The following is a 26,970-nucleotide window of genomic DNA, read 5'->3' on the forward strand; positions in this document are numbered from 1 at the left end:
GTTGTGATTGTGAGGTTTAAGAATTAGTTAAAAGTTTCAGTCATAAAAAATATGATAATAGGTTTTGAAAGTATAGTAAGTATTGTTGATATTAAATTTTCTTTCCTCTGGAACTGTCGAATATACTGTTTTTAATTCAACCACTTGGTTCATTTAATTTTATAACTCATCATAGTCTGACACTCATTTGTTTCATTTCAAACAAAAAAATTCTTTTATGAAAAAAGTGTCCCAACTCAAATTTGTACAAAAACCGCTCCGGGCTATAACTAGCGGGCGGTAAGCATGTAATGTCGTCATAACGCGGACCCTCGTTAGGCGGTTCCGCCCCGTGTCCGGAGTGTCCGGATCGGACGCGTCCGGAAACCGGTAAGGATCTAATAGCGCGGCGAAAGGTTTTTTCTACATTTATTGTGTGATGTGAATTATGATAATGCATTGTGGAAAATTTAAAATGTAAAATTATTAGTTTGCGTTTCATATGTGTTTTTTGGTTATTTCCTTCACAATCAGTGAGCCAGTATCAATCTCTATTATGTATGTTTAGTTAAACGCATGTAGAAGCAGCCTACTCCATTTTATTTTTAAAAGACAGAGCCCTCTTTTAAACATGGCCGCACTTCCGCTCAAAGAGCTAATCTGCATTAGCGCCTGCACAAAAGCCTCTCGTAAATAAAAGTGAAATTCTAAAGCGCGTGAAAACATCTTCAGGCCTTAAGTTCAGAAGTCACGACGCCACTGTTCCATATTTAAAAGAATGCTGAAACTAGACCAAAACTTCCAAGGTCGTAGAACGCAGCCGCGGACCTCCTACGCCACCCTCCCACGCACACACTCACCCACATGGTCGCCATGGCAACGCAGCATCCTAGCTTCCACGCCCCCTCCCGGGGGCGAACTCTCAAGATATTACGCCCTACTTCGTCCGCATTGGCGAACCAAAGGGGTGGAAGCGAGAGCTTAGTGTGCGTGCGTTTTAGGCTACAACGGAATTCCAATTTAGCGATCGACTGTCAAAATTGGAAAAAACTTAAAGCAGTTAGCGAATGCAAACTTGGAGTGCGCCATTCGCAACATTCAGCCGGCCGCTCGTTAACAAACCCATTCAATTCTGAAGTATTAGTCGATTGAGGGAGCTCTCGCGTCCTATCGCCGCGAGTTCCAATTAGCGACTGGGGTTGTCGCTTGAGTGGCGTGACGTCACGCTTTCATGCCGCAATAACTACCCACTTGGCGGTTCCTTCAATGGCCGCCACTCCACCTGGGCCTTCATTACGACTTCTCAATGTACATGCAAACCCTGAAAAGGCGAATCTACTAATTTAAAAACGCAACTTTTAACGAGTAAACTTGTTTAGCTAATAACCCTTCTAGTTTTAATAGCGAACTAATTGCGTGATTTAATTTTTGAAATTATTACGAGCTGTCAGTGGGACAAAGCGCGCGCGGGCCTCTTTTGTTTTTGCCGTCGCCATAGACAAATCTTATTATGGAAATATTTTCAAATTAAGACTCGCTGCTCCCGCATTATGTGTCTCGGCTGCCGTCATTGTCTATGGGCTCTTTTTGTTCGTCCTCGCATGTCGAGCTTTTTCGACCACCGTTTTGGTTATTTTTTCTCTTATTGTTTTTTTAAGCTGTCCCGAGCGTGAATGGAGGGCTTTGTTTGTGCGTGTTTTATTATTAATTAGTGGGCCTCTTTGTTCGTGGTAATTATTGTCTTAATAAGCAGTTCCTGCTCTTCGAAATATGGACGAGTGGTGAAGGAATTGTCAGCTCCTTTCGTTTCTGAATAGTTTGAAATGATGCGGGGATTTTAAAACTGGTTCGTGGTACGCTCTCATTGTTGTTCGAAGTAGTTCAAAGCTAGTTATGTTGTGGCTTACTTACTTCAGTTACCATTGGTATTGTGATTTTAAGTAGCTATAAGTAATTAGATGTAATAAATAATGCATAGTCTAGTAGTTATTTATTTGAAGTTATATGACGAATTTGTTTATTCTAAAAATAAATTTACTACCGTTTAGAAGTTTTTGAACAGTTTGTCTTATGATAGACACGACATGCAAACTAAATTTTATTTGATTAACATCTTAGGAAAACTACAAAAAAGTTATACTGTAACATTAATGTAGCTCCGCCCTAACCCGCAGATTATAATTAAAAAATACTATTAAACGACACGAACATTGCGCGATACTGGCGTTTATTTCGCATAATAAAGTGCTGAAAAGAAGTCCCGTTTAATTAGAGGTGAGACACTCGGCTCGGAAGTGCGGCGCGCCTGAATAGCCCTGCCCCACGTTGGGCGCCATTTTGCATAATTGGCGACGAGGAGCGCGGCACAAAATTTATACGACCCAGCCGCCAATTTACTTGCTAATGACGCGTTGTCTTCCCGTCGACTAGTTGGGCTTTCGGCTTTTTTCGGCTCTTTTCTTTCGGCACTGTTTACTTTACTCATTGTTAGATTTTGAGAGTGAGTTATGCGAATGTTTTTAGCTGGTTTTTTCAGCTCTAGGATGTTTGTCTAGAGGTTTTTATCTCAGATGCATTTACACATTCTGCGCACTTTTATGATTTTTACTGAAATTTTTTTTTGCTTTGAAATAACTAATATTTGCCCTTTTCTTTGTTACAGGCGGGAAAGATGGGTCTTCCAGCCGGTGGTAGCCTGTCGCTGTTCTGTCCCGGTGGAGACCTAGGTCAGCCACCTCCAGCCCACATGGGCATCCCCCCGCCTTACCAGCTCGACTCTAAGCTCGGTAAGTTTTTATTGATATTATTAATTATTGACATGTAGTAATAGAGCCATCAGGCACCAATAGCGACTCATAAAGTCAGACACCTATGGCTGTGACCTCAATTGTTATAATTCACAGGATAGAGAAAATTACCAAGTATTAAAAAAGTTTTGTAAATCCCATAAAGTCTTAATTGTACGAATATTATGAATAAGATATTAAGGATTAAGAAAAGTAACTACTTCTCTCCTCTCTATATGTAAGAAATCTACAAAGATCAGTTCAGATGTCTTTTCTTAATTGTTAGCCTTTACAGCACTTCAGCCAGCAATTATTACATGCTTTATTTTGTATTTATCACATATCAATGTCGCTTAATAGAAAACAGTTTTGTTTTAATATTTATTTAGGTTTCCTGTGTTTATGTATGTACATTTTAATGAACCTTTTATTTCTCCAGCTGCTGGGCTGGCGCGGACCCCAATGTACCCTTTTCCCGGGGGCACGTACCCTTACCCCATGCTCAGTCCGGAGATGTCACAAGTAGCAGCCTCGTGGTAAGTCTCAATACTCAGTACTCCATATGTTTATTGCTTCCTTAATAGTACATAATCTCTATATCTTTCTTTCTTTATTCAAAGTATAAATAATTTCTTGAATATTACTTTACCCAACGGATTGGTATCTTTTAACTTAGGGAGACTGCTGATAGCCAAACAACTTGTATATCATAGACCAAGTATGACAGATGTGCTGGCGGATACACAGTAGAGTTAACAGCTCACCAGATCGTTTTGGTTGCAAATCTGACCTTCTACAACTACATAAGATGTCACAGTATCAGTTTAATGTGCCATTTACATTGAAAACGATCGTCTATCTCTTTTATCAAACTTTTTTTGCAAAATGGCATCTATTACCACTGCAAAAGATACCACATTGTGTAGTTTGATGTGCTGCTGTATAAATAATATGTATACTTAAAATGTGTCTGTTTGTCCAGGCATACTCCGAGCATGTACCCCATATCTTCGGCGGCCAGCGGCTTCCGGAGTCCATACCCCACCTCGCTGCCAATCCCAAGTTCTAGTCTGTCGAGGTATGTATCTAAATATCTTTAAAATAGTATAATATCGTGAATTAGTTGGTCTAAGCACTCAGAGATATTTAAACAAAAGCATCAGGAAAAACATCAATTTTCTTCGTGACGAGACGAAAATATAACCGTATAATACAGTAGTTTACAGCTTAAATTGAGAAATTAGATTTTTAATTATTTACGCCATGATTTAAATAATTATACATACATATTTGGTTCGTACTTCGTACACACAATGCTAATTTGCCTCTTTCTGGAAAAAAAAATAAAAATATTTACTTCATAAAAATATACAATAATGCTAATTTATTATGCTAGTTTACCACTCTGAGTGCCACAGTCTGACGCGCAAGTGTAAAAATGTCCCAACTCAGTTTTTGTGATTTTAGCGAACTATACCGGTTCTCGCCGACACTGGGTGGCGGCCTGGGACTGGGCTTAGGCCCAGCGCTGGTCCCCCCTCCCTCCTCCAAGGCTGACGTCGACTCCTACCAATCACGGTATGCGAGGTAAGTCAAAAATATCCAAGAACTATTAATGTAGCTTTTGCTCTCTTTTGTGAATATCGGTCTATCATAGTATTTATCCTTGAACCGGGATAAAACTGTCCTGTGATTTTCCCTAATTCTTAAACTAACTCTATAACAAATTTAATCTAAATCGGTTCTGTGGTTTAAGCGTGCCGAAGTAAAAAGTATCTATACATCCAACTACACACATTTCCACATTAATAATATTAGTATAATTACTTCTGCTTTTAAACACTACCAAATTTTTTACCAAAATTATAAAACGTCATATTTTATTTTAACTTCAAGGAATAATAACGGCCATAGCTTTTAGCAACCAAACTTAACCTAAAACCCTCTAATTATTTCATTTTACCGAAATAATAAGCACCTTTACACGTATAATGGCTCGTTACAATGTTACTGCTTGCGCACGCGACGTCCATTGTTGTCGGCTACGCCCCCTGGTGGCGATGATCGTATCTCCTCGTGTCCACACCTTAGCTAGTTGGGTCCAGTTTGAACAAGGTGCTCGGTTTGGTCGCGTTGTGTGGGAAAATATACAGAAAGTCACTACAAAGTAGGTGGTAGTAGGTTGTTTCTCTAAAATAACACACTGCGGACTACTGTAGGGCGCCGCAAGTAAGTTTTCATCGCGCCATTCTATCGATCTTACGCGATAAAAAAACGACAAATATATGGTGTCGTTTAAAATTATCGATAAGATTTTATCATGGCGTCGTGTAGCTTAAAGTCGCTCATCATGACGCTCAACACATCTTTGGCTGTTTGCAATGTTGCGCAAGAACTTGTGACGTATTAGATATAAACTGATAACATTACCCCGTTTTGCAATATTGCCAATGTGGATTCACTGTCTATGCTATGCCATAGATGTACATGGGATGGACCATTTTTTGATACTTCCTTCATAGAATGCAAAAAGTTTTAATACCGATAAATATATTAGAATCCAGGAGTTCCACCTGGACTTGGTAGAACCGGGAGATGCACCTGTCATGACTAATCTAAAACATCTAAATATATAAAAGGAGAAACTGACTGACTGACTGACAGATCAACGCACAGCCTAAACGTAGGCACTTGAAATTTGGAAGGGACGTAGCTTAGGTACCGTAGAGGTGCACTAAGAAAGGAATTCCCGAAATTCCCACGGGAACGGGAATTATCGAGAAAAACGGGATTCACGCGTACGAAGTCGCGGGCGGCCGTTAGTTGTCTATAAAAATACAAATGTGACAATAGTAAATTTAAAACTTTGACCAGTAGTCAATTTACATACACGTAGCTGTCAAAACCAAAATAAAATGATTGATATATTTATCTTTGACAAAATCACTGCTGCTACTAAAATGGTAATAAGTAATAATAACCCTCATTATCATGTAAGTAATAACAACTTAGTAAAACGTTTCAATAAACGCGCACGCGCAGCTATTGTTCGGCCACCCTTTACACGGGGTGGGTACATCACTGATCGTATCTTATTTAGGGGTGCGAAAATATCGATAATAGGTGCTAAAAATATCGACATCCGTATCTTAAAACTACATTTGGAAATTATAATATTTTATGTTCAATAAATTAATTATTACTGCACTCTTTGTACCACTGCACTGTTGCACGAACAACATCAAATTTATATTAATCAACTATTGTCTGGTGTTTTATCTACGTATCTCCTAACGGAAGAACTTCAACAACCAAATTTCCAACTCTTCACAAATTCAAAGCATAGATTGAAGCCTACTGTGTTGAATTACAACGACATTAAAATAAAAAAAAGAGTCAATTTTATTTCTTTAGCTCTCCCTCTAATGTCATTATTTATTTTAATTTGTTAATTACAATAATATACATCAAGTGTCTACTGTCATATGAACTTTTGATATTGTAGTATTTCTTTAAAAAAATATAAGCCTTATAATATATGCTGATTCGATAACATTGTCAAATCAAATATCGATATGTTCACATCCCTATTATTAGCCTATCATGATGCTATCACTGTCCCACCCTCCAGATCACAGATAAGGGGGTGGACAGATGTGACACAAAATCGCGTTATGCCTATGTTTTTTAAATGTCAGATTTTAACGGTCTATTTGTTCTAAAATTGAAATTCGAACAACTGGCGACCAACCTGGATTATCGCTAATCCTTTTTTTACTGCCCACGAGAGATTATTTAGGCATAATATACTGTTACTTAAGGTAAAATACCAATATAATATAAAATATTTTTAGGTAGTTCTATCAGTACCAGTATCATTTCGAATATTTCTATACTGAACCGTAATTTAACTATGACATTATGTTATTTGTTTCTGTACTTTTTCGGAAAAATTGACACGCACATGCAATTATGAAAGTCCTCAAAAACGGTGAAAATTCATCAAAATGAACAAGAAAAAAATTCCAATAATCAGGCTGTCACCACAAAAGGCAGATTTCATACGAGCTGACCAAATGTATGCCAGTCTTTAGCCAAGGTCGTTGACCCTGTGGTAGGAGACCCGATTGTGTCCTGAGAATTATGAGTTATGAGTAGTTAATTTAACCCAAAATCATAATAATAAAAATGACAGCGAAATTAATAAAAAAAAATTTTGAAAGACAATTTATCTGAGACACATGGTTTGGACCATTTTATATGTAATGTAATAACTAAATTCATGCCTGGACACTTCATCATCAAATTAGAAGTACCCTCACAAGACAAGTATCACTAAATATAATTTTCATTTTCTTGAAAAATAGTCCTTATTGCAACTAAAATAAGATACCACTGTTTAAATCGATACGCTATCGCTCGTGCCTTCAAATATTTCCAGCAGCGTCATAATATCACATTATTGTCACCAAAACCACATAATAGATAGTAGAACTCAAGTAAAGTGGTTAATGCGTTCCATAACACATACTTGGCATACCTGTCAAGTTAACGAAATGAGTTCTGTGCGTGACTGTACGTAACGAACACGGTTTGACGCGCCGCGGCTGTACCTTGCTCAAAAATACATAATCACTGAGTGTGAAGGTGTGGAGTCAGTAACAGCGAGTGGGATTTTAAGTAAAAAGTTAACCATTACAGCTTTTAATGATATCTATTTATTATAGCTCCATCTATCTAGAGATCTCTATCTATTCTATATTATTTCGTATTCTTCTCTTATTCTTCTATCTTCTCTCTCTATTCTCTATCTATGTAGAGTCGCTAAGAAATTCGACCATTGGATATTTTTTTGCAGTAGCACTTACGTCACAAAATGTCATAATTTTTGCCGACTTGGAAAAAGAAAAATACAATCAAAATACTGAAATTGTTTTTTGTCATTATTAGGTGTTTTTAGTTTAAAATTTTTAAAATTCACTTAACTACGTTAAAATGTGTAGCTTTCTTAGTATTATGGTTCCTATTGGCTTATTTACTGTGCTATAACGATAAAAAAAAATATCTATACCTCCCGCTACAACCAGACCCCCAATTCTCGCCATACATACAAGTCCAGGTACAATCATGTAAATAAGTTGAAGCTGGTGAAATTTAATTAAGACTAGCGGCCGCCCGCGACTTCGTACGCGTGGATCTCGTTTTACCCCCCCTTCATCTATCTTAAGCGGTTCAGATTTTTTCATACAAATGTTTTTTCCCGCTAACTCCCGTTCCCGTGGGAATTTTGCAATATCCTGTTGTAACTAAGCTTTAAGTTTACTAAGGTACCTGCATGCCAAATTTCAAGCGTCTAACTTAAGCGGTTTAGATTTTTCATACAAAAGGATTTTCCCGCTAATTCCCGTTCCCGTGGGAATTCCTAAGTATCCTATAACCTGCCCAGGAGTATGAAGAATAATTGTACCAAGTTTCGTTAAAATCCGTCGAGTAGTTTTTGTTTCTATAAGGAACATACAGACAGACAGACAGACAGACAGACAGACAGACAGACAGACAGACAGACAGACAAAAATTTTACTGATTGCATTTTTGGCATCAGTATCGATCACTAATCACCCCCTGATAGTTATTTTGAAAATATATTTCATGTACAGAATTGACCTCTCTACAGATTTATTATAAGTATAGATGATATATGAGACGCCGGGGTTAACGGGCCCGTGGCGTACTGTCAGCAAAACAGTTACCAGTTTATACATATTTTATTTTGAGATAAAAATCATTTTTGTGCGACACGCACGCGACACGAAAAAGGTATATAGGGTGTTGTCGATTTCGTAATTGCATCATGTATTTTAAAAGATTTTTTTCGGACTTACGAAGACTATTACGGACACCAGGCGACTTATTAATAAGATCTAAAATGTACGAAACTATAACAAAAATCCGAAGCGTTAATACTATCAACTGTATTAAAAATATCACCTATAATTATTACTAGCTTTCCGCCCGCGGCTTCGCCCGCGTGGAATTTTGTCTGTCACAGAAAAACTTTATCGCGCGCGTCCCTGTTTCAAAAACCGGGATAAAAACTATCCTATGTTCTTTCCCGGGACTCAAACTATCTCTATGCCAAATTTCATCAAAATCGGTTGCGAGGTTTAAGCGGGAAAGCGTAACAGACAGACAGACAGACAGACAGACAGACAGACAGACAGACAGACAGACAGACAGACAGAGTTACTTTCGCATTTATAATATTAGTTGGGATAGTTGGGATTTTTACTCATGGGTCTTCTTTCATCGTATAAAATAACTCAGTTTGTAACCTATTGTGTTACTGACACTGAAAGCCAATTTCCTGAATAAACACCCTGTATAAGTAAATATGTGACAAGGTTATATTTTTTCGAATGCGATTAATCGAGTGCCTGTTTTTGGAGTTTGATGAATCTTACTGTCAGTTTGTCTGATTTGTAAAATGTCTGCGAGATTTTATCCTGGACCTGTATGTTTATGACCTCACTATAATCGATAGTGACATAAGCTACCTGTGTATACAGGGTGTTACTTTTATATAAACTGAAATAAAAAATATTTCTACTATTTTAATGTGCAAAAAAAAATCTAGAAACCTAATGAAACTCAGCAGTGATCTCCTAATGTTGTAAATAATATTACGTAGTTTTTAAGTTCCTGTGGCTCTACAAACGTTTTATAATCTATTGCTTAATTAATTCGAATAATTTTATAAATAACCCGATAATATAGAAAATATTGCTCCAAAATATACGTATTTCTTTGATAAGTAATTTTAAGGTGTCAAAATAACGGAAAAAATAAAATTACTAACTTTTTTTCTGTGCAAATAAATCATCCACCAACAGCACCGAGCATAAGTGNTGGTGTTAACACAAGATTACATTACGAACTCACATTTTTAAGACAAAAAGCACTTTAGAACTTAAATTTAGATAAACTGAAAATTTCAAGGTCTAATAGCTGATCAGTAAAATTGTAGTAACTTAATACGTGAAAAGATAATTTTGAAATAAATTCGATGTATCCACAGTCCTCAGAATCTGAGTGATTAATTAGCATCAATTTATGTGACCGTAATAAATTAAAGAATATAATTATAAATTATAACACTAACATATTAAAGTAATTCACCTTTTGGCTGACTAGTGCGTTTATTCATGAAATAAACAAAGAAAAAAGCCAACCCGAGCCCCGAGCGAACGTTAATAGCCTTAACACGTAGGTATGTCTCTTATTTTATAAATCATTAGTTTATTTGTCGGGAAGTATTTCATAACCACTGCTTTATTTCTTAGCATCGCGATAAAACATTATATAGGCTCCTAATCAACCAATAGGTATGAAAATTAATACCAAGAAGCAAATTACTTTTATAGGAGAGTTATAAATTTAACTACAAACACCCATCCATGGTCCGCCTAACTAAAGTTAAAGTTATCTATACTTATAATAAATCTGTAGAGAGGTCAATTCTGTACATAAAATATATTTTCAAAATAACTATCAGGGGGTGATTAGTGATCGATACTGATGCCAAAAATGCAATCAGTAAAATTTTTGTCTGTCTGTCTGTCTGTCTGTCTGTCTGTATGTTCCTTATAGAAACAAAAACTACTTGACGGATTTTAACGAAACTTGGTACAATTATTCTTCGTACTCCTGGGCAGGTTATAGGATACTTAGGAATTCCCACGGGCACGGGAATTAGCGGGAAAATCCGTTTGTATGAAAAATCTAAAATGCTTAAGTTAGACGCTTGAAATTTGGCATGCAGGTACCTTAGTAAACTTCAAGCTTAGTTACAACAGGATATTGCAAAATTCCCACGGGAACGGGAGTTAGCGGGAAAAAACATTTGTATGAAAAAATCTAAACCGCGTAAGATAGATGAAGGGGGTAAAACGGGATCCACGCGTACGAAGTCGCGGGCGGCCGCTAGTATTTTATAATTTTCTATGATTAACGGGACTTTATCAATGTAATAAAAATGAAAATGTAACATATTATTAGAAATATATGGAATTAATTAGACTTAGCTCACTAACACTTACTTAAAAGTTTGTCACACAAAGGCACAACTCCCAATTGGACCACAGTCGCGGGGGCCGGATTCGACAAATATCGGCATGTCTCTGATTCAGCCCTTCTAGCGGGAAGATAGATGAAAGTATGGAAGGGGCACAAAATGTAGAACTCTTTAATCTGGTCATTGTTTTCGATTTCTGTGAAAGCCATCTTGTAGAACTGACGATAATATGCCTCTCTAGTACAAAAAGTAAAAAACCAAAAATTTTGAGTTGTGCCCCTATATTATTAAGGGTGCGATATACTAACAGTATTTTTTTTAATTCTTTACGTAAAATACCAATATAATATCTTTTTTGGCTAGTTCTATCAGTACCAGTATCATTTCGAATATTGCTATACTGAACCGTAAATTAACTATATGACATTATCTTATTTGTTCAAGTACTTTTTCGGAAAAATTGACACGCACATGCAATTATGAAAGTCCTCAAAAACGGTGAAAATTCATCAAAATGAACAAGAAAAAAATTTCAATAATTAGGCTGTCACCACAAAAGGCAGATTTCATACGAGCTGACCAAATGTATGCCAGCCTTTAGCCAAGGTCGTTGACCCTGTGGTAGGAGACCCGATTGTGTCCGAGAATTATGAGTTATGAGTAGTTAATTTAACCCAAAATCATAATAATAAAAATGACAGCGAAATTAGTAAAAAAAAATTTGAAAGACAGTTTATCTGAGACACATGGTTTGGACCATTTTATATGTAACTAGCTGACCCGGCGAACTTCGTACCGCCTTAGCGTAGAGATTTTCTTAATATTTTTTTCCGTAAGAACCATCCTTGGACTTCCACAAACATTTAAAAAAAAAGAATTATCGAAATCGGTTCAGCCGTTCACACGTGATGCCGTGACAACGCGAAACGGGTTTCATTTTTATATATATAGATGTAATAACTAAATTCATGCCTGGACACTTCATCATCAAATTAGAAGTACCCTCACAAGACAAGTAGCACTAAATATAATTTTCATTTTCTTGAAAAATAGTCCTTATTGCAACTAAAATAAGATACCACTGTTTAACTCGATACGCTATCGCTCGTGCCTTCAAATATTTCCAGCAGCGTCATAATATCACATTATTTATTTATTTATTTATTTAAAGACTTTATTGCACACACAACAATGTTCAGTACAAAAAGGCGAGCTTAATGCCATAAGTCATTCTCTACCAGCTGACCTTGAGCAAAACAGAGATATTGAGTAGGCGGTGCTAAAAAGCTACAAAAATGTACACAATATAATACATAAAATATTATAATATATATACATAAATACATACATATAATTTATATAAAATGGATGACGAGAGGTAAGGGAGGATAGGAGAGGATAAGGGAGAAAAGGAGAAAATAAGGGAGATTAAGACGACTTGTCACCAAAACCACATAATAGATAGTAGAACTCAAGTAAAGTGGTTAATGCGTTCCATAACACATACTTGGCATACCTGACAAGTTAACGAAATGAGTTCTGTGCGTGACTGTACGTAACGAACACGGTTTGATGCGCCGCGACTGTACCTTGCTCAAAAATACATAATCACTGAGTGTGAAGGTGTGGTGTCAGTAACAGCGAGTACGATTTTAAGTAAAAAGTTAACCATTACAGCTTTTAATGATATCTATTAGCTATAGATAGCTCAATCTTAAACAGTTATTTTAATTTTTTCATTTTTTTTATCTATGTAGAATGTAGAGTCGCCAACAAATTCGACCATATTTTTTGCAGTAGCACTTACGTCACAAAATGCCATATTTTTGCCGACTTAGAAAAAGAGAATATTGTGGTCAATTTAACTATGTTTTAAAACAATTACATATCATTTAATCAATATAAAAACCAAAATACAATCAAAATACTGAAATTGTTTTTGGTCATTATTAGGTGTTTTTAGTTTAAATTTTTTAAAATTCACTTAACTACGTTAAAATGCGTAGCTTTCTTAGTATTATGATTCCTATTGGCTTATTTACTGTGCTATAACAATAAAAAAAATATCTATACCTCCCGCTACAACCAGACCCCCAATTCTCGCCATACATACAAGTCCAGGTACAATCATGTAAATAAGTTGAAGCTGGTGAAATTTAATTAAGATGATATATGAGACGCCGGGGTTAACGGGCCCGTGGCGTACTGTCAGCAAAACAGCTACCAGTTTATACATATTTTATTTTGAGATAAAAATCATTTTTGTGCGACATGCACGCGACATGAAAAAGGTATACAGGGTGTTGTCGATTTCGTAATTGCATAATGATCAATTATACGTGTTACCAATTATTTTAAAATATTTTTTTCGAACTTGCGGAAACTATTACCGACCCCAGTCGTATTTAGATCTAAAATATGAAACTGTAACAAAAATCCGAAGTCTTAATACTATCATGAAGTAACAAATTGTATTACAATTGAAATATCACGTATAATTATTGTGTATTTTTTTATATTATTAGTTAAGTACTTATTTAAAGTTTTTATGTGTCTTCTTCTTCTTTCATTGTATAAAATAACCCAGTTTGCAACCTGTTGTGTTACTGACACATGATTACACCTTTAAAAGTGCCAATTTCCAGAATAAACACTCTGTATAAGTAAATATGTGACAAGGTTAAATTTTTTCGAATGCGATTAATCGAGTGCCTGTTTTTGGACTTTGATGAATCAGACTGTCAGTTTGTCTGATTTGTAAAATGTCTACGAGATTTTATCCTGGACCTGTATGTTTGTGACCTCACTGTAATCGATAGTGACATAAGCTACCTGTGTATACAGGGTGTTAATTTTATACAGGGTGTTAGGTAAATGGGTATATGAGCCGACACTAGCCCATGTTAACATGGTCATATAAATGGTATGGCGAAGTTAGAAAAATTGATATCTTAATTTTTTTTATTTTAATTTTCATACAAATCGGATTTTATAAAATTAATTTTGTATGAAAATAAAAAAAAATAAAATGATGATATCAAATTTCTGACTTCACCATACCGTTTATATGACCATGTTGACACGGGCTAGTGTCGGCTCATATACCCATTTACCTAACACCCTGTATAAACTGAAATAAAAAATATTTCTATTATTATAATGTGCAAAAAAAAATCTAGAAACGTAATGAAAATCTCAGCAGTGATTTCCTAATGTTGTAAATAATATTACGTAGTTTTTAAGTTCCTGTGGCTCTACAAGGGTTTTATAATCTATTGCTTAATTAATTCGAATAATTTTATTATTAACCCGATAGTATAGAATTAATTGCTCCAAAATATAAGTATTTCTTTAATAAGTAATTTTAAGGTGTCAAAATAACGGAAAAAATAAAATTACTAACTTTTTTCCTGTGCAAATAAATCATCCACCAACAGAAGGCTTGCCGAACATAAGTGATTCGTAGATAGCATCTCTGTCATCGCGCTGCCGACCGTACCTCGTAATTACCGCCACCGCATACCTCGTTGGTGCGCGCGCGCACACAATGTCCAGATTTTTCTTTTTCTCCATTCTTTTTTTATCTTTTCCCATTTTTAAAACCATCTCGCCGCAGGAAGTCGTATATTTAACATCGCCTCGCGTTCCACGAACTAATTTATAGTAGAACTCCGTATTAGTACTACTAACTCCAGTTATAACTGTGTGACATTCGACTTTATAGGTTTTCTATTTTGGAAGCATAGAATTTTGTAAGGGAAGTTGTTAGTCAGACGTCTTTTGTTTGTCGTTTTAGTGTTCTTGTGTTATTTTGGAATACTGTCATGTTGTAAAATTTATATCAATGTTGCGTTTGGTTTTAGTAACGTTCGGTCAAATTGTTGCCATGTGAGGGAAATTTTGTTTGTAGAAAACTCATCTTTATTGTTTAAAAGTTAGGACTTAAAACGTTCTGGCCGTATATTCTAGAGTCTAGACAATGTCAACTCATACTTTTACTTATGTTCAAACGAATTCAATCTCTATAGTCAAGTGCAGAGTGTTAAATTTCTCATGCCTACTTCAACAAGACCTACAGTTATCACGTCGAATCACTAAGTTCAGTGGCAAGCTTGTATTGTAACTCATACCACGCTACTACATTTCAATCAACATGTGGCTGTTATTACGTTGCAGTACATTTTATATTTGTGTAGCAAATGACGTTCTCATCTGTCCACTGTACTCTAGTGATGGGAAAGGTGTCAATTTATCAGTCGACATTTATTTTAAAAAATAAGTTTAATATCTGTTAAAAAACATTGGCGTTTATTTTTGATTTTTGTGTGTTTCAAGAGCTTCCTCGTTGTGGATAAAAAGAAAAAGAAAGATTTTTTTTGTAAATTGAGCACTAGCCTAGATATAAAAATAACCGTATATCTTTGCTAATGTAACGTGGCAATATTTTATTAGCAATAGAGAATTTTCTGTGTATTTTAAGAATAACTAATTGCAGAACGAACTTGAATTTTTCGATCTTTATTTGAGAACAAGCAAACGGAAGAAAAAATACGTTTAAGTCTGTACTATATTATGTAGATCACGAACGAACGATTGATCATAGAAGTTTAGTCTCATTTTGTCAGTCTTGCGACAGCTAAAATTAGTCTTAGGCTGGGTTGCACTGCACAATCTTACTTTAACTTTGACAAACGTCAAAAATCTGTCAAACTCCATACAAAAACACCGGTTATTTTTACGGTCAAGGTTAGGTGGTGCAACTCAGCCATAGTCCCGTTAGCCGCCTGTACTAAGCTAAATATGCTTGTTACGAGTGGGCCACAATAGTCGAATTTCTGACTACAAAAAAATCTGTCAAATAAAAAAATCAAAACAAAACAACGCAACTGCCCATCCCTATTCAGTTGAAACTCACGCGCATCGGAAACGGCGCGTCTATGCGCGAGCGCAGCCGGACGCGGTTGTTTACTGCCGTCGCTGCGACTTGTTAGCATCGATCCGGGATCATCGGATTTATCGAATCCAGTACGGTTAGCAGTTGACGTGTTAATGACATTCACAAGGACGTGTTTAACACGGTTTATTTTTGTTCTACGATAATATTATAAAGAGGAAAGAATAAATTGATTATTTGTTTTATTGAATAGGCTCTAAAACTAGTGGACCGATTTGAAAAATTCTTTCACCATTAGAATCCTACATTATCTGATGAATATAGGCGGTACGAAGTTCGCCGGGCAGCTACATAGTTTGCTTATAAACCCGGCGAATTGAAGCCATTCCAGCCATTATATCGTTAAATGTCTAATTTTAAAAATAAGCTGAGACTGATCCTGTATCACTGAAGTCGAATTGTAGACCAATTAATGACTTATTTCAGTATTTTAGGTTAAATTTGGAGTTTTTTTCTACATAGAGAAGTTACGAAGTTAGTGACTATGACGATAATGATGACATAATTTTGACACACAAGTCACTAATTTGCACTAGCAAGTCACTAGCTTTGCTTAGTTTGGGACTTGAGGCACAGTGTAAAATGTCCAAGGATATGCATTTTTTTCTGTTACTTATACAGTAATTAAAACTAATTACAGATCACTAGAAAAAGGCAGCAGCAGTTCAGCGAGCGACAAGCCGTCTGAGAGTACAGCCAGCACCAACAACAAGGAGCAGAACAAAAAGCCCCACATAAAGAAACCCCTCAACGCTTTCATGTTGTACATGAAGGAAATGCGGGCGAAAGTCGTGGCCGAGTGTACCTTGAAGGAATCGGCCGCCATTAACCAAATATTAGGCAGACGGGTGAGTATTTTTTCTAATTCTTTACGCAGACTGTACTTTTTTTATTTCATATCGATATTTGAGTTAAATTTTATTTTTGGCCATTTTTTTGTAATTAAAAAAAATTATAATAACGTACTTAAAAATTGGGTCGAATTAAATTGTGATTCGAATCAAACTACTTACAGTATTGAATTTCGAGACGTTAAAAATTATTTTAATAAATCAAAACTTTTTTTGTCAACGCTACTATCGAGTCAAATGTCAAAGTGATTACTATTTCCGATTTAAATGTTTATAATTTACAATGTTTCGTTTTCATTGTTAATCTTGAAGGAATGTTGACAGTTTATGGCACACAATAGCGACATCTGCAGTCTTACTAGTGCTGAATATTAAACGGTTAACGATCTACCAAGAATCGAANAATGTTTATAATTTACGTTTTCATTGTTAATCTTGAAGGAATGTTGACAGTTTATGGCACACAATAGCGACATCTGCAGTCTTACTAGTGCTGAATATTAAACGGTTAAAGATCTACCGAGAATCGAACCCGCGCGTTTCGTAGAACCGATCTCATTCCAGCAAGAGTAACAAGTCAACCCTACCAATAGTTCAATTAAGTTTTATCCCGTTTCGTGAATTCCCGATTGGGGCAATCAGTTTTATTGGCAACAAAAATACGTTTTAATTTGTTTTGAAGATACGAGCTTCGGTTACTAAGTGCGAATAAATGTACTTGAAAAACGTTTCAATTTCAAAATTATTTATTTTATCACTAATATACAAGGTGTGGCAAATTATATTTCTATGGAAGGCTACATTATTACATGTTTATTTTCTACATACTTTGTCTATAAGCCATTTTTTGCTAGTCTCAACGTGATATGTCTATCATCGCGATTCAATTTGTATGACTAATGACCGTCGGACCAACGTTAACAGATAACCCAGATGACACGACGCTCCGTGTTTAATAAATGATCGGATCAACGTGGCAAAGGTCAAAAGTTTTCACCTGTAACAGGCCATTGTGTTTAGAAAGCACTCTTCCTATATACTTACATCAGTAGAGCTATGTTTAGTCCAGAATACACATAAGAAAAGTGGACTTTTTAAACATTTTTTTTGTTACCAATAAAAAACTAAAAGTCCCAATCGAGATTGCACGAAACGGGCTCACACCGAGGGACGATGTGTGGTCGCCGTGTCAGTTGGTAACGCAATATCCCATAATACAGTGGCACTCGTTGAGCCGCGAGGAGCAGGCAAAGTACTATGAGAAAGCGAGACAGGAGAGGCAGCTCCATATGCAGCTATATCCCGGCTGGAGTGCGCGCGACAACTACGGTTACGGGTCCAAAAAGAAAAAGCGGAAAAAGGACCGCAGTCCAGCCGAGCTGGGAGGTATTGGACCCTAGGATCTTCCGACACGAGGGCTGGGCCACGTCGACGCTTTTGTACACTCGCTTCACCCCACCGTCCCCTCCCGTCGCCCGGCACCAAGACTCCCCGCACTCACCCTGCTGAGACTCTTGGCTGCGGGACTAACCGACCGGCTTGTCACTAACTGAGCAATCCCCGTCTGTCCTGTATGTGAGTGTGCGTGTGTGCGTGTTCTCGACTCTTATGTACCCTCTGTACCGCGTTTCTGTGCTAGAAAAGCGGCTGGAACCTTCTAAGTCGGAGTAGCAGCGCGGGACGGAGGCTTCGGCGCGCCGACCGCCGCCCCGCGCCTCGTTGTTCGTGTTTGTGTACTTAGTCGTCGAGTGACCTTGTTGTACTCGTACACCCTAACACCCCTATCGGAAACTATATTGGTTTGTTATATGTTACGAGCCGCGACTCCAATGACCGCAGAATAGGTTCTGTGAGGAACACCCCAATTGGCCATTCTCATAGGAACAAAATTTTATATCGAGCTCACGCGGGCTGTTTTTCTAGCACCGGCGTTAGGGACGCGTCGTCCACGGCACGACCACGGTCGAATGCATTTTCTTTTGTTTCCATATTGCGGCGGTTGTGTAGTGGCACGCACTCGGCCGCGAGGAGCAAGCCAAGTATTACGAGTTGGCGCGGCGCGAGCGCCAGCTGCATATGCAGCTCTATCCCGATTGGTCGTCTAGGGCTAATACGCAAAGGGGCAAGAAGAGGAAGCGAAAACAGGAGACAACCGATGGAGGTACTGCCTTTCTCTCCGTCGAGCTGCGCCCGCTTTCGAGTCCCTCCCATCTCGGCCGCCGCTGGCCGGAGCAACGGACGTCTCCGCTCATTAAAAAATGAGGTCAATTAATTAAGGATTAACAGGAGACGCTCGTTGCTCCCTCCCCGCACCTATCCCTCCCCGCGGGAGTTCAATTGCTTTGAACTCTGAACGAACGATATTGCCGAATGTCAGTGGTTGGGGTACAGGTTGTAGACTACCAGTATTTTGTTTTATATTTATCGCATTTATTTATTTTCCTTTTGTTTTGTTGATACGACGCTATCGAGACACCCTGTGTGGCGCTCCGAAGGTTGTCCCGGTTTTTGGCTTGCCACTTGCCCGGGCGCGTGCATGGCCGGGCGCCGGCTGCTTCGAGGCTAGGCTGGCCAAGCGGGACAGTGTCCCGCGGGCGCTGGGACAGCCTTCGCGCGGCGATCGGATGCATGGGGCTCGCGCAGGGACCGCAGCACTCCTCGGCTACTGTTGCGGTGTTCAATGATTCTGGCCAAAGAACTTGTTTATTTTGATTCCGGAGAACCTATTCTGCTTAAATTTTGCTTATAAGCGTCATCTTTATTTGTGGTTTTGTTTTCCGATAGCAGTATACCGTAGTTAGTTTTATTTTCGAAAGTTATGCGTGTAGTATGTTATTTTAAAACCAATGTTTTTTCCGTTCTGATCCCGTTCATTTTCCCTCTCCCGCATGGTACTAACATGATAAGGGGGTTTTGGGTGCATGGCTTTTTCGTAGTGAGTAGTTGTATTTGTGATTATTTTAAGACGCTTCAAATATGATTTCCGGTAAATTATTTTTCGCTGATGACATTCGCAATCTTTCTTTGGATCATGGACGCGACGCAGAAATGTTTACTCGACATCATATTTATTAGCAACATTCAAATTTAACTTTATTCTGATTAATTTTGCAAGATTTTGATTTGCCAAAGTACTTAATTCCAAAAGTAAAAAATCTATTAAAGCTGAAATTAATTTATTTTTCAATCCAGCAGAAGAATTATCAATTTATGTTAACAGTGTTTGCGAAATTTTGATGGGTGTATTCTAACGAATTTCCAACGTACTTTCAGGAAATAATTTGAAGAAATGTCGAGCGAGGTACGGCCTCGACCAACAGAACCAATGGTGCAAGCCTTGCAGGTGGGTCTTCCCTTTTTCTTTTTTATTTGTTTTCGCTTTTAAAGTCTTCGATCTCGGTACCACCAACCAGCGGTGCAGCTGGTGCACTGCTGGTTGACAACCATTATTGTTTCTATGTGGAAAGACTTGGCTTATCTTTAGTAATTTACCATCGACTTTCCAAGAGGAGCCTGGTCGTTTAATGTTTATTTTAGCATTATTTTTTCAAATTCTTTTTGTAGTTGTTGTGATTTTTGTTTATTACTTGTTTTTGGTTTACTTACGCTCTGATAAAGAGCTATTAGAATAAGAACTTAATTAGTTCAAGTGCAGTCGATTCAGAAAATGTGTCTTTTCACAAAGAAATAAATTTCGATTTAGTATCATCACGGATTTTTTTGAAAGTAGTCCTAGTGTGGAGGCGTAGTGACAATAGGCTTTAGAAGAATAGTCGAAATAGTGGTCAGAGAAAGGGCAATCATTTGTCGACGAAAAAAGCTTTCAAAAAAATCTTGACACATTTTCTGAATTGCACTCGCTTTTTCTTTGAATTATTGATGAATTTAGCGAAACTGTTATAAATGTAAAGGTATACGTATACTTATGGACATGTTTTTTTCACTCATGATTGCCGCTTCTCACGGATCGATGCTGCATTCGGCTGGCACTATTGGTGAATTTGTAAAATCGGTTTGCTCCTTTATTTTGATTGAATCGCCAAACGCTATTCGATTCGACAATCCTGTTGTTTTATTTTCAACTACTATCTCTTTTACATCTTCATTATCTTCAACCAATTGTTTATCATCATTAATTTCATTTACTATCCCAATTCTGTCCCAAATTCTTCCTTCAAATTCAAAATTCTAACCTAAAAATCTGCCTCAAAATCTTCCTGCCCCCAAAACCAAAGCCCCCTACCGTACTTCCTGGGCTACAGCCCCGAGTCGAGTAGCGTTATGGTGTCGGGGGGGCTGGGACTGCTGCGGCCGGAGCCGACGACGCCGCTGTCGGCCGCAAGCCTGGTCGCCAGCTCCCAGGAGCCGACGTACGTGAACCTCTAGTGCCGGCGCCCCGCCGCCGGAGAACACACGGTCAGTCGCGAGAGTGATGANTAATGATGATGATGCGTGATGAAGTGTTGGAATGTCAGGAGATGATGAGGCGATAGCGTGATGTTGCGAAATTTATACGACCTTTTGTAAATCTGCCATGGTATTAGATGATTGGCAAATGCTGGTTTGTTTCGTTGCTCTTGGTGTATAATTTTTCTGCAAGACAAAAGAGTTAAGAATACGATTTATAGCGCCAAATACTTCTACAATATGGAAAGTTTGAGAGGCAAAAGTGTAAAACGACAAACAATTCAAAAAATTACACTTAAAGTGCAAAGATATACTATCACGTTTTGCGGCATTATGCTATAAAGCCTTCTGAATCTCTGACATTCCAATTAACTGGTCGCTGCAGGTTTTGCGATATTGGTGTTGATGATAGTGCAGTTGAACTCTAGAACTTAAAATGAAACTAGACAAATTTTACATTACTCGCTCGATCAATTTTGCTTACGGTAAGCAATCTGAATTGATGATGTATATTATTTTTCTAAGATTACCAAATATGAAGACGGTGAAGGACAACGTAAACTAAAAGATTGTTGACATTAGTGTCATTTCCATTTGCAATTTTTTCGAGCTCAAAAATTCTACATTATTTCATTAATATGCTGAAAATAGTTACAGTTATAGGAAGATTTCTATAGAAGTTACAAAGTATTTGGGCCAAAATGTTTTGATTGAGATTGACAGCTAATGCTATCACAGCACCAACATCAATTAAACCGATGACGAATTGCGTATGAATGAATTGTTCGTTGATGTCATTCTAGGTCTTGAGTGTGTTTTATGTTGTCGTAGTAGGTAGTAAGCTTTTGTTTTTATCTAGGTTTTGTTTATCGAAAAAAATCGATTGTAACGCTTGCGTCGTTTTTTTTTGTTTTCCCTCATCGTTATTTCGATTATTTCTTCAGTAGCTCAGCATGAGTGTTTCTTTATTTTCGTTTCCGAGTGTTTTTATTTTTAACAATTTCATCGCATGGAGTTTTTTTAACACGTTCATTTGGTTTTTCGCTATTTTCGTTTGTACGTAGGTTAGTTTTAATCGTTTATAGACTATAAGTTTTCTTATATAATTTTTTGTTCATTGACTTTTGATGCGTAGCGTTTGTATTTGTCGTGTATTTATACGTTTATGCATGAGAAAAGACAGCGGACCAAACACCGCTCCCTGCGGTGCACCCAACTAANAGTGATGATGTTGCGTGATGAAGTGTTGGAATGTTAGGAGATGATGAGGCAATAACGCGATGTCGGGAAATGTATTGTCGTGGAAACTTTTAATATTGACAAAAATGCTGATTTGTTTCACTGCACCTGATGCTTCCAGTAATGGATAATTTTTCTACAAAAAAGGAGTTAAAATACGATTTTAGCATAATAATATCATATTAATTGAGGGACAAAACAGTGACCGACTTTGAAAATGCGTCAAATATAATTAAAAGTTCCAAAGATAGACAATATTTTGCGACATTACGCTATGAAGGATTCTGAATCTCGGACATTCCAATTAACTGGTCGCTGTAGGTTTTGCGATGTTGGTGTTGATGATGGTTGAACTCTAGGTTGGAAATTGTTAAAACATAACTAGACGAAATTTTACATTTCTCGCTCGACATTTCAATTTTGCTTGCAGCAATCTAAATGATGTTGTAAGTTCTTTTTCTACCACTTATGAAGACGGTGAAGGACAACGTAAACTAAAATATTGTTGAAGTTATTGTAAAGTGACAGTTCCTTTTGCATTCTTTTTGAGCTCAAAAATTCTACATTGTTTCGATAATATGCAGAAAATAGTAATTACAGGAAGAGTTTTAGAAGTCAATACAAAGTATTTGGGCCAAAATGTTTTGATTGAGATTGATCACAACACCAACATCAATTAAACCGATGACGAATTGCGTATGAATGGATTGTTCGTTGATGTCATCTAGGTCTTGAATGTGTTTTATGTTGTCGTAGTAGGTAGTAAGCTTTTGTTTTTATCTAGGTTTTGTTTATCGTAAGAAAAATCGATTGTAACGCTTGCGTCGTTTTTTTTTGTTTTCTTTCATCGTTATTTCGATTATTTCTTCAGTAACTCAGCATGAGTGTATCTTTATTTTCGTTTTCGAGTGTTTTATTTTTAACAATTTCATCGCATGGAGTTTTTTTAACACGTTCATTTGGTTTTTCGCTATTTTCGTTTGTACGTAGGTTAGTTTTAATCGTTTATAGACTTTATAAGTTTTCTTTTGTCTTATACAATTTTTTGTTTATTGATTTTTGATGCGTAGCGTTTGTATTTGTCGTGTATTTATACGTTTATGCATGAGAAAAGACAGCGGACCAAACACCGCTCCCTACAGTGCACCCAACTAAAATTGTGTTCATTCGCAGGCGGAAGAAGAAGTGCGTACGATACATGGAAGCCCTGGCAGCAGCGGCGGGGACCGTGCCCCTTCCGATGGCGACGCCCCAGTCGCCTTGTTCTGAAGAGGACGTGAAGCTGGAGGAGATGTCGGACGCTTCAAGCGACGGCGATGCCGACACGCCGCTCAATTCGGCATCGAGTCCGGGCGGGCTGAGCGCACTATCGTCGCTGGCGTCGCCGGCCTCGGAGCCCCCGCCCGCGCCCCCTCGCCACCCCGTAGGAACCAACCCCCGCGACGCCAACAACCCGCTGTCCGTCGGGCAGCTCACCTCTCAATCCTGGCCGCGCGCCGCCCAGTCGCGGCCCGGCCACGAAGTCATATCCGTCTCGTAGTGACGGCGCTGCTACCACGCGACCCTCCGCGTCCCGGCTTTAGCTTGAAAGACTATAAAGATAAACCCGGGCTTTCCCCTGGCCTTGATCCGCTCAAACCCCGCCCGGTACAGACAGAGCGCGCTCTGAGCGGATGATCGCCAACGCGACTAGTGTATTTCGCGCCATCTAGCGAACGCGTCCGGAAGCGAGTCGTGTCGGTTGTGATAGCGGTACCATGCGAACAAGAACTTTCAACGATTCCGTAGTGGACACTACCTCCTTGGCGCGATGTTATTCGGGTGCTACTGCACGCGGATTGAAATACCGGCATTTTTGTGTACTATTAGTTTAGTTTCCCGTTGCTCAAAAACTGGTTTCCATACGATCCTAATGTCGGACTCATCTCTGTAATGGCCTAACATTTCGTTGTTGTTGTATTGGCATCACCAAATGTGCGGTATTTCGGTCGACGTGCGTTTATCATAAGGGAATGTTACATTTGTTTTACAAGCTTACCATGGAATTTAAGTCTAATTTAGCCCCTAATGGGATTCCCTTGGAACGAAGTTTGAAACAGTCGCCTGTCACAATGATCTCAAAATTACGAGTCCAAATCAAGTCATTTAACTTGCATTTTTATGTTATCCGTACTTTTGATATCCAAATTTTATTAAGACATTTTCTTTAACCAATTGTGGGATGATTTTCGTTGTTTTTACACTTGTATTTGATAAACTATACAATTATAGCGCAACTAAAATCGATTGGTATTTTTGCAACAAGTGCCTACATTGTCTTGGTAGAAAAGCTAGGTTATCCTTACAGTGCCATACAAAGTTGTATAGATTGGCCAAATTAACTTGAACCTTAATGTTTGGATATTAAAACTATGGCCCACGGTCCAGTGGAGATAGTCATGACTTTATTCTAGCCATCGATACATAAGAAATTCAGTATTTATTTTTAATTGTGATGGAGTGAATGTTCTTTGTTTCGCCGAATTCTGTTCGGGATGTCCAAAGTTACTAATTTACCGGCATACCGAATAATTTTGGAGTATTATCGACAATTTATTCGGTATACGACATACATACAATTTCGAATTCCAACCGAAATCGGCGAAATTGAAAAAATCAGCACATCACTATTTCTTCTTAGTCCCATTGGTAACTTTTAAATTGTCAAAAATCGTCTTGATCTTGCACAAAAACTGACACACGGTTTCTTTCAAATTAAAAGACACCAACCCTACCATTAATTAGGCAATTAGGCCTCTGTTGCTCTCTCAATACGGACTATAATTCTTGCATTTTATTCACGAGTTCCGTTTTCATATGGCGTCAAAATGGAATATTCTTTTGAGTGTTTTTATGTCATATTAAAATGTAACTGCGCGTCTTATAACGGCCTGCACCATAGGTTCCAGTAGCATTAGTGACGTTTTAGTTCTTAAAATTTTCCCTTCGGACTCGGTTTTGTATAAAGTTAATGTTAAGACGCGCCGAAGGGAAAAATGTATTGTCCGTTGTGCGGAAACCATTTAGACTGTCGTAGGATACTTTAGGCGCGTCAACGAGTGACATCATTATCTACAGATGGTGTACCGATCTGCCCTTTTTATACGTAGTTGTTGTTGTACTGTTGACCCATGGATTTGTTCATAGAAAATTATATGCGTTTAGCGCCATCTATCGGTCGACAAACACATTACTTGTTAAACATGTACTTTCAAATTGCATGAAAATATTTTTCTTTGTTGTTGCGTTTTCTCACAGTTTTGTTGTACAAAATGCTTATTGCGGTTTTTATTCTTCGTAGTTGTTTTATCAGAAGGTCAGTAAAGGGCATTTTGGCACAGCGTCAGCCTTTGTATATGTGTAAGTACATACATAATGTAAATGTATAAAATATAGGCTTAATCTAACTGTGTCATATTAGAGTTTAAGTGTACTATTCTACTTACTATACATTACTATATAAAAAGAAATTTAAAGAAATATTAGTTGAATACTGACTCAAAAACGAAATTATATCAAATGTCTGGTTGATTCTAATTTTTTATTGGTTCGGCAACCCCCAGAGTATAAAGGACTGGAAATTGTATGTAAATAAATTTGTAATTCATGAATAAATATTTAGAAGATTTTGGTATAAAAAATATTGCATTTATATTATTATAAAAGTGACTAGCCCTCGGATAGTTCTCGGATGGTTTGTTTTATTCGACGCGTCTTTTTGTTAATTACTTTTTATTGTTATTATTAAGATTTTTAACGTTGTTGAATGCAATATCGATACCCATGACTTAAATTGAAACAATTGTGTCTGTCGATTCGAGGATTTGATGATTTAACTGCATTTTTATCGCAAAAATAATGTATTGACAAACGCGCACGTAATATCAATGATATCTTTTTACAATGACCAACTTGAATGTTATAAAAACAAATCGGTCGTTCGATTTTGCATGAAATCTTACTTTGTGCAATAATGACTAACTATGGGTACTGTATAGTCTTCTTAATGTACATTAGAAGTTTCTTAAAATTAATTTTTAAGTCTATTTTCGAGAGGAAATTATTGGGTTTAATTTTTTTTGTCTAAATGGAAATTTAGTTTCTTTATTTTATATTTTCTTGACAGTAAAATAGGTGAACCCGTGCCAAAACCATCTAGGAATCTACAGGTAGCCAGGGATTCATGAATTGCCTTCACAAATATAGGAACTCATTTTAAAATATTGTTGCGCAAGTGTTTTTTTTTTTAGTTTTATCAACGAATGAGCTTTTCTGCATGATTCTAACAAAGCATCAATTCTTTTATTTATTTTTTCATGTCGCAAAAGATTCTTCCTCGCTTTGTGAAGTCAGTAAATGATTTAGAGTGGACAGTAAAATAATGATATATTCTGTGCCAAATTTAAATATATTGTGAACTGTGCTGTATTCAATGATATAGCGTACCTCTGACGGTCTTATGTTAATAGATTTTATAGGTTGTTTTTTATTGTTAAGCTGGTAAAGACAGATGGCTCTTCACTAGAGTTATTATTATTTTTTTGTAGAAAAATTGTCAAATTAGAAAAACTCAATTATTAGGTCTGCTCCCGTGTCTTGTGTTCAGTTGAACGAATATTATTTTAATAAACAACTTAAAAATTG

The 26,970-nt window shown here is 37.3% G+C and overlaps 1 protein-coding gene across 4 annotated transcripts; it reads left to right on the forward strand.

The window, feature by feature from the left end:
* pan (transcription factor pangolin) lies at nt 1–26,970 on the forward strand. 4 transcript variants are annotated; one of them, XM_028321723.1, is made up of 9 exons: nt 1–75; nt 2,642–2,765; nt 3,205–3,301; nt 3,748–3,843; nt 4,218–4,352; nt 16,431–16,638; nt 18,649–18,802; nt 19,915–19,984; nt 23,461–26,970. In XM_028321723.1, the coding sequence occupies exons 1-9, from the start codon at nt 52–54 to the stop codon at nt 23,825–23,827; spliced, it is 1,275 nt and encodes a 424-aa protein (XP_028177524.1). In that variant the 5' UTR covers nt 1–51; the 3' UTR covers nt 23,828–26,970. The 4 variants fall into 4 exon arrangements, with proteins under 4 accessions (XP_028177524.1, XP_028177518.1, XP_028177543.1 ...); XM_028321717.1 differs by lacking the exon at nt 18,649–18,802 and adding an exon at nt 17,862–18,027 and having other exon boundaries at nt 6–75; nt 23,461–26,866; XM_028321742.1 differs by having other exon boundaries at nt 11–75; nt 4,233–4,352; nt 23,461–26,866.

The sequence above is a fragment of the Ostrinia furnacalis genome, unplaced genomic scaffold (assembly GCF_004193835.3).
Source record: "Ostrinia furnacalis isolate ACB-3 unplaced genomic scaffold, ASM419383v2 OfSCF0447, whole genome shotgun sequence".
NCBI classification, from domain to species: Eukaryota; Metazoa; Arthropoda; class Insecta; order Lepidoptera; family Crambidae; genus Ostrinia; species Ostrinia furnacalis.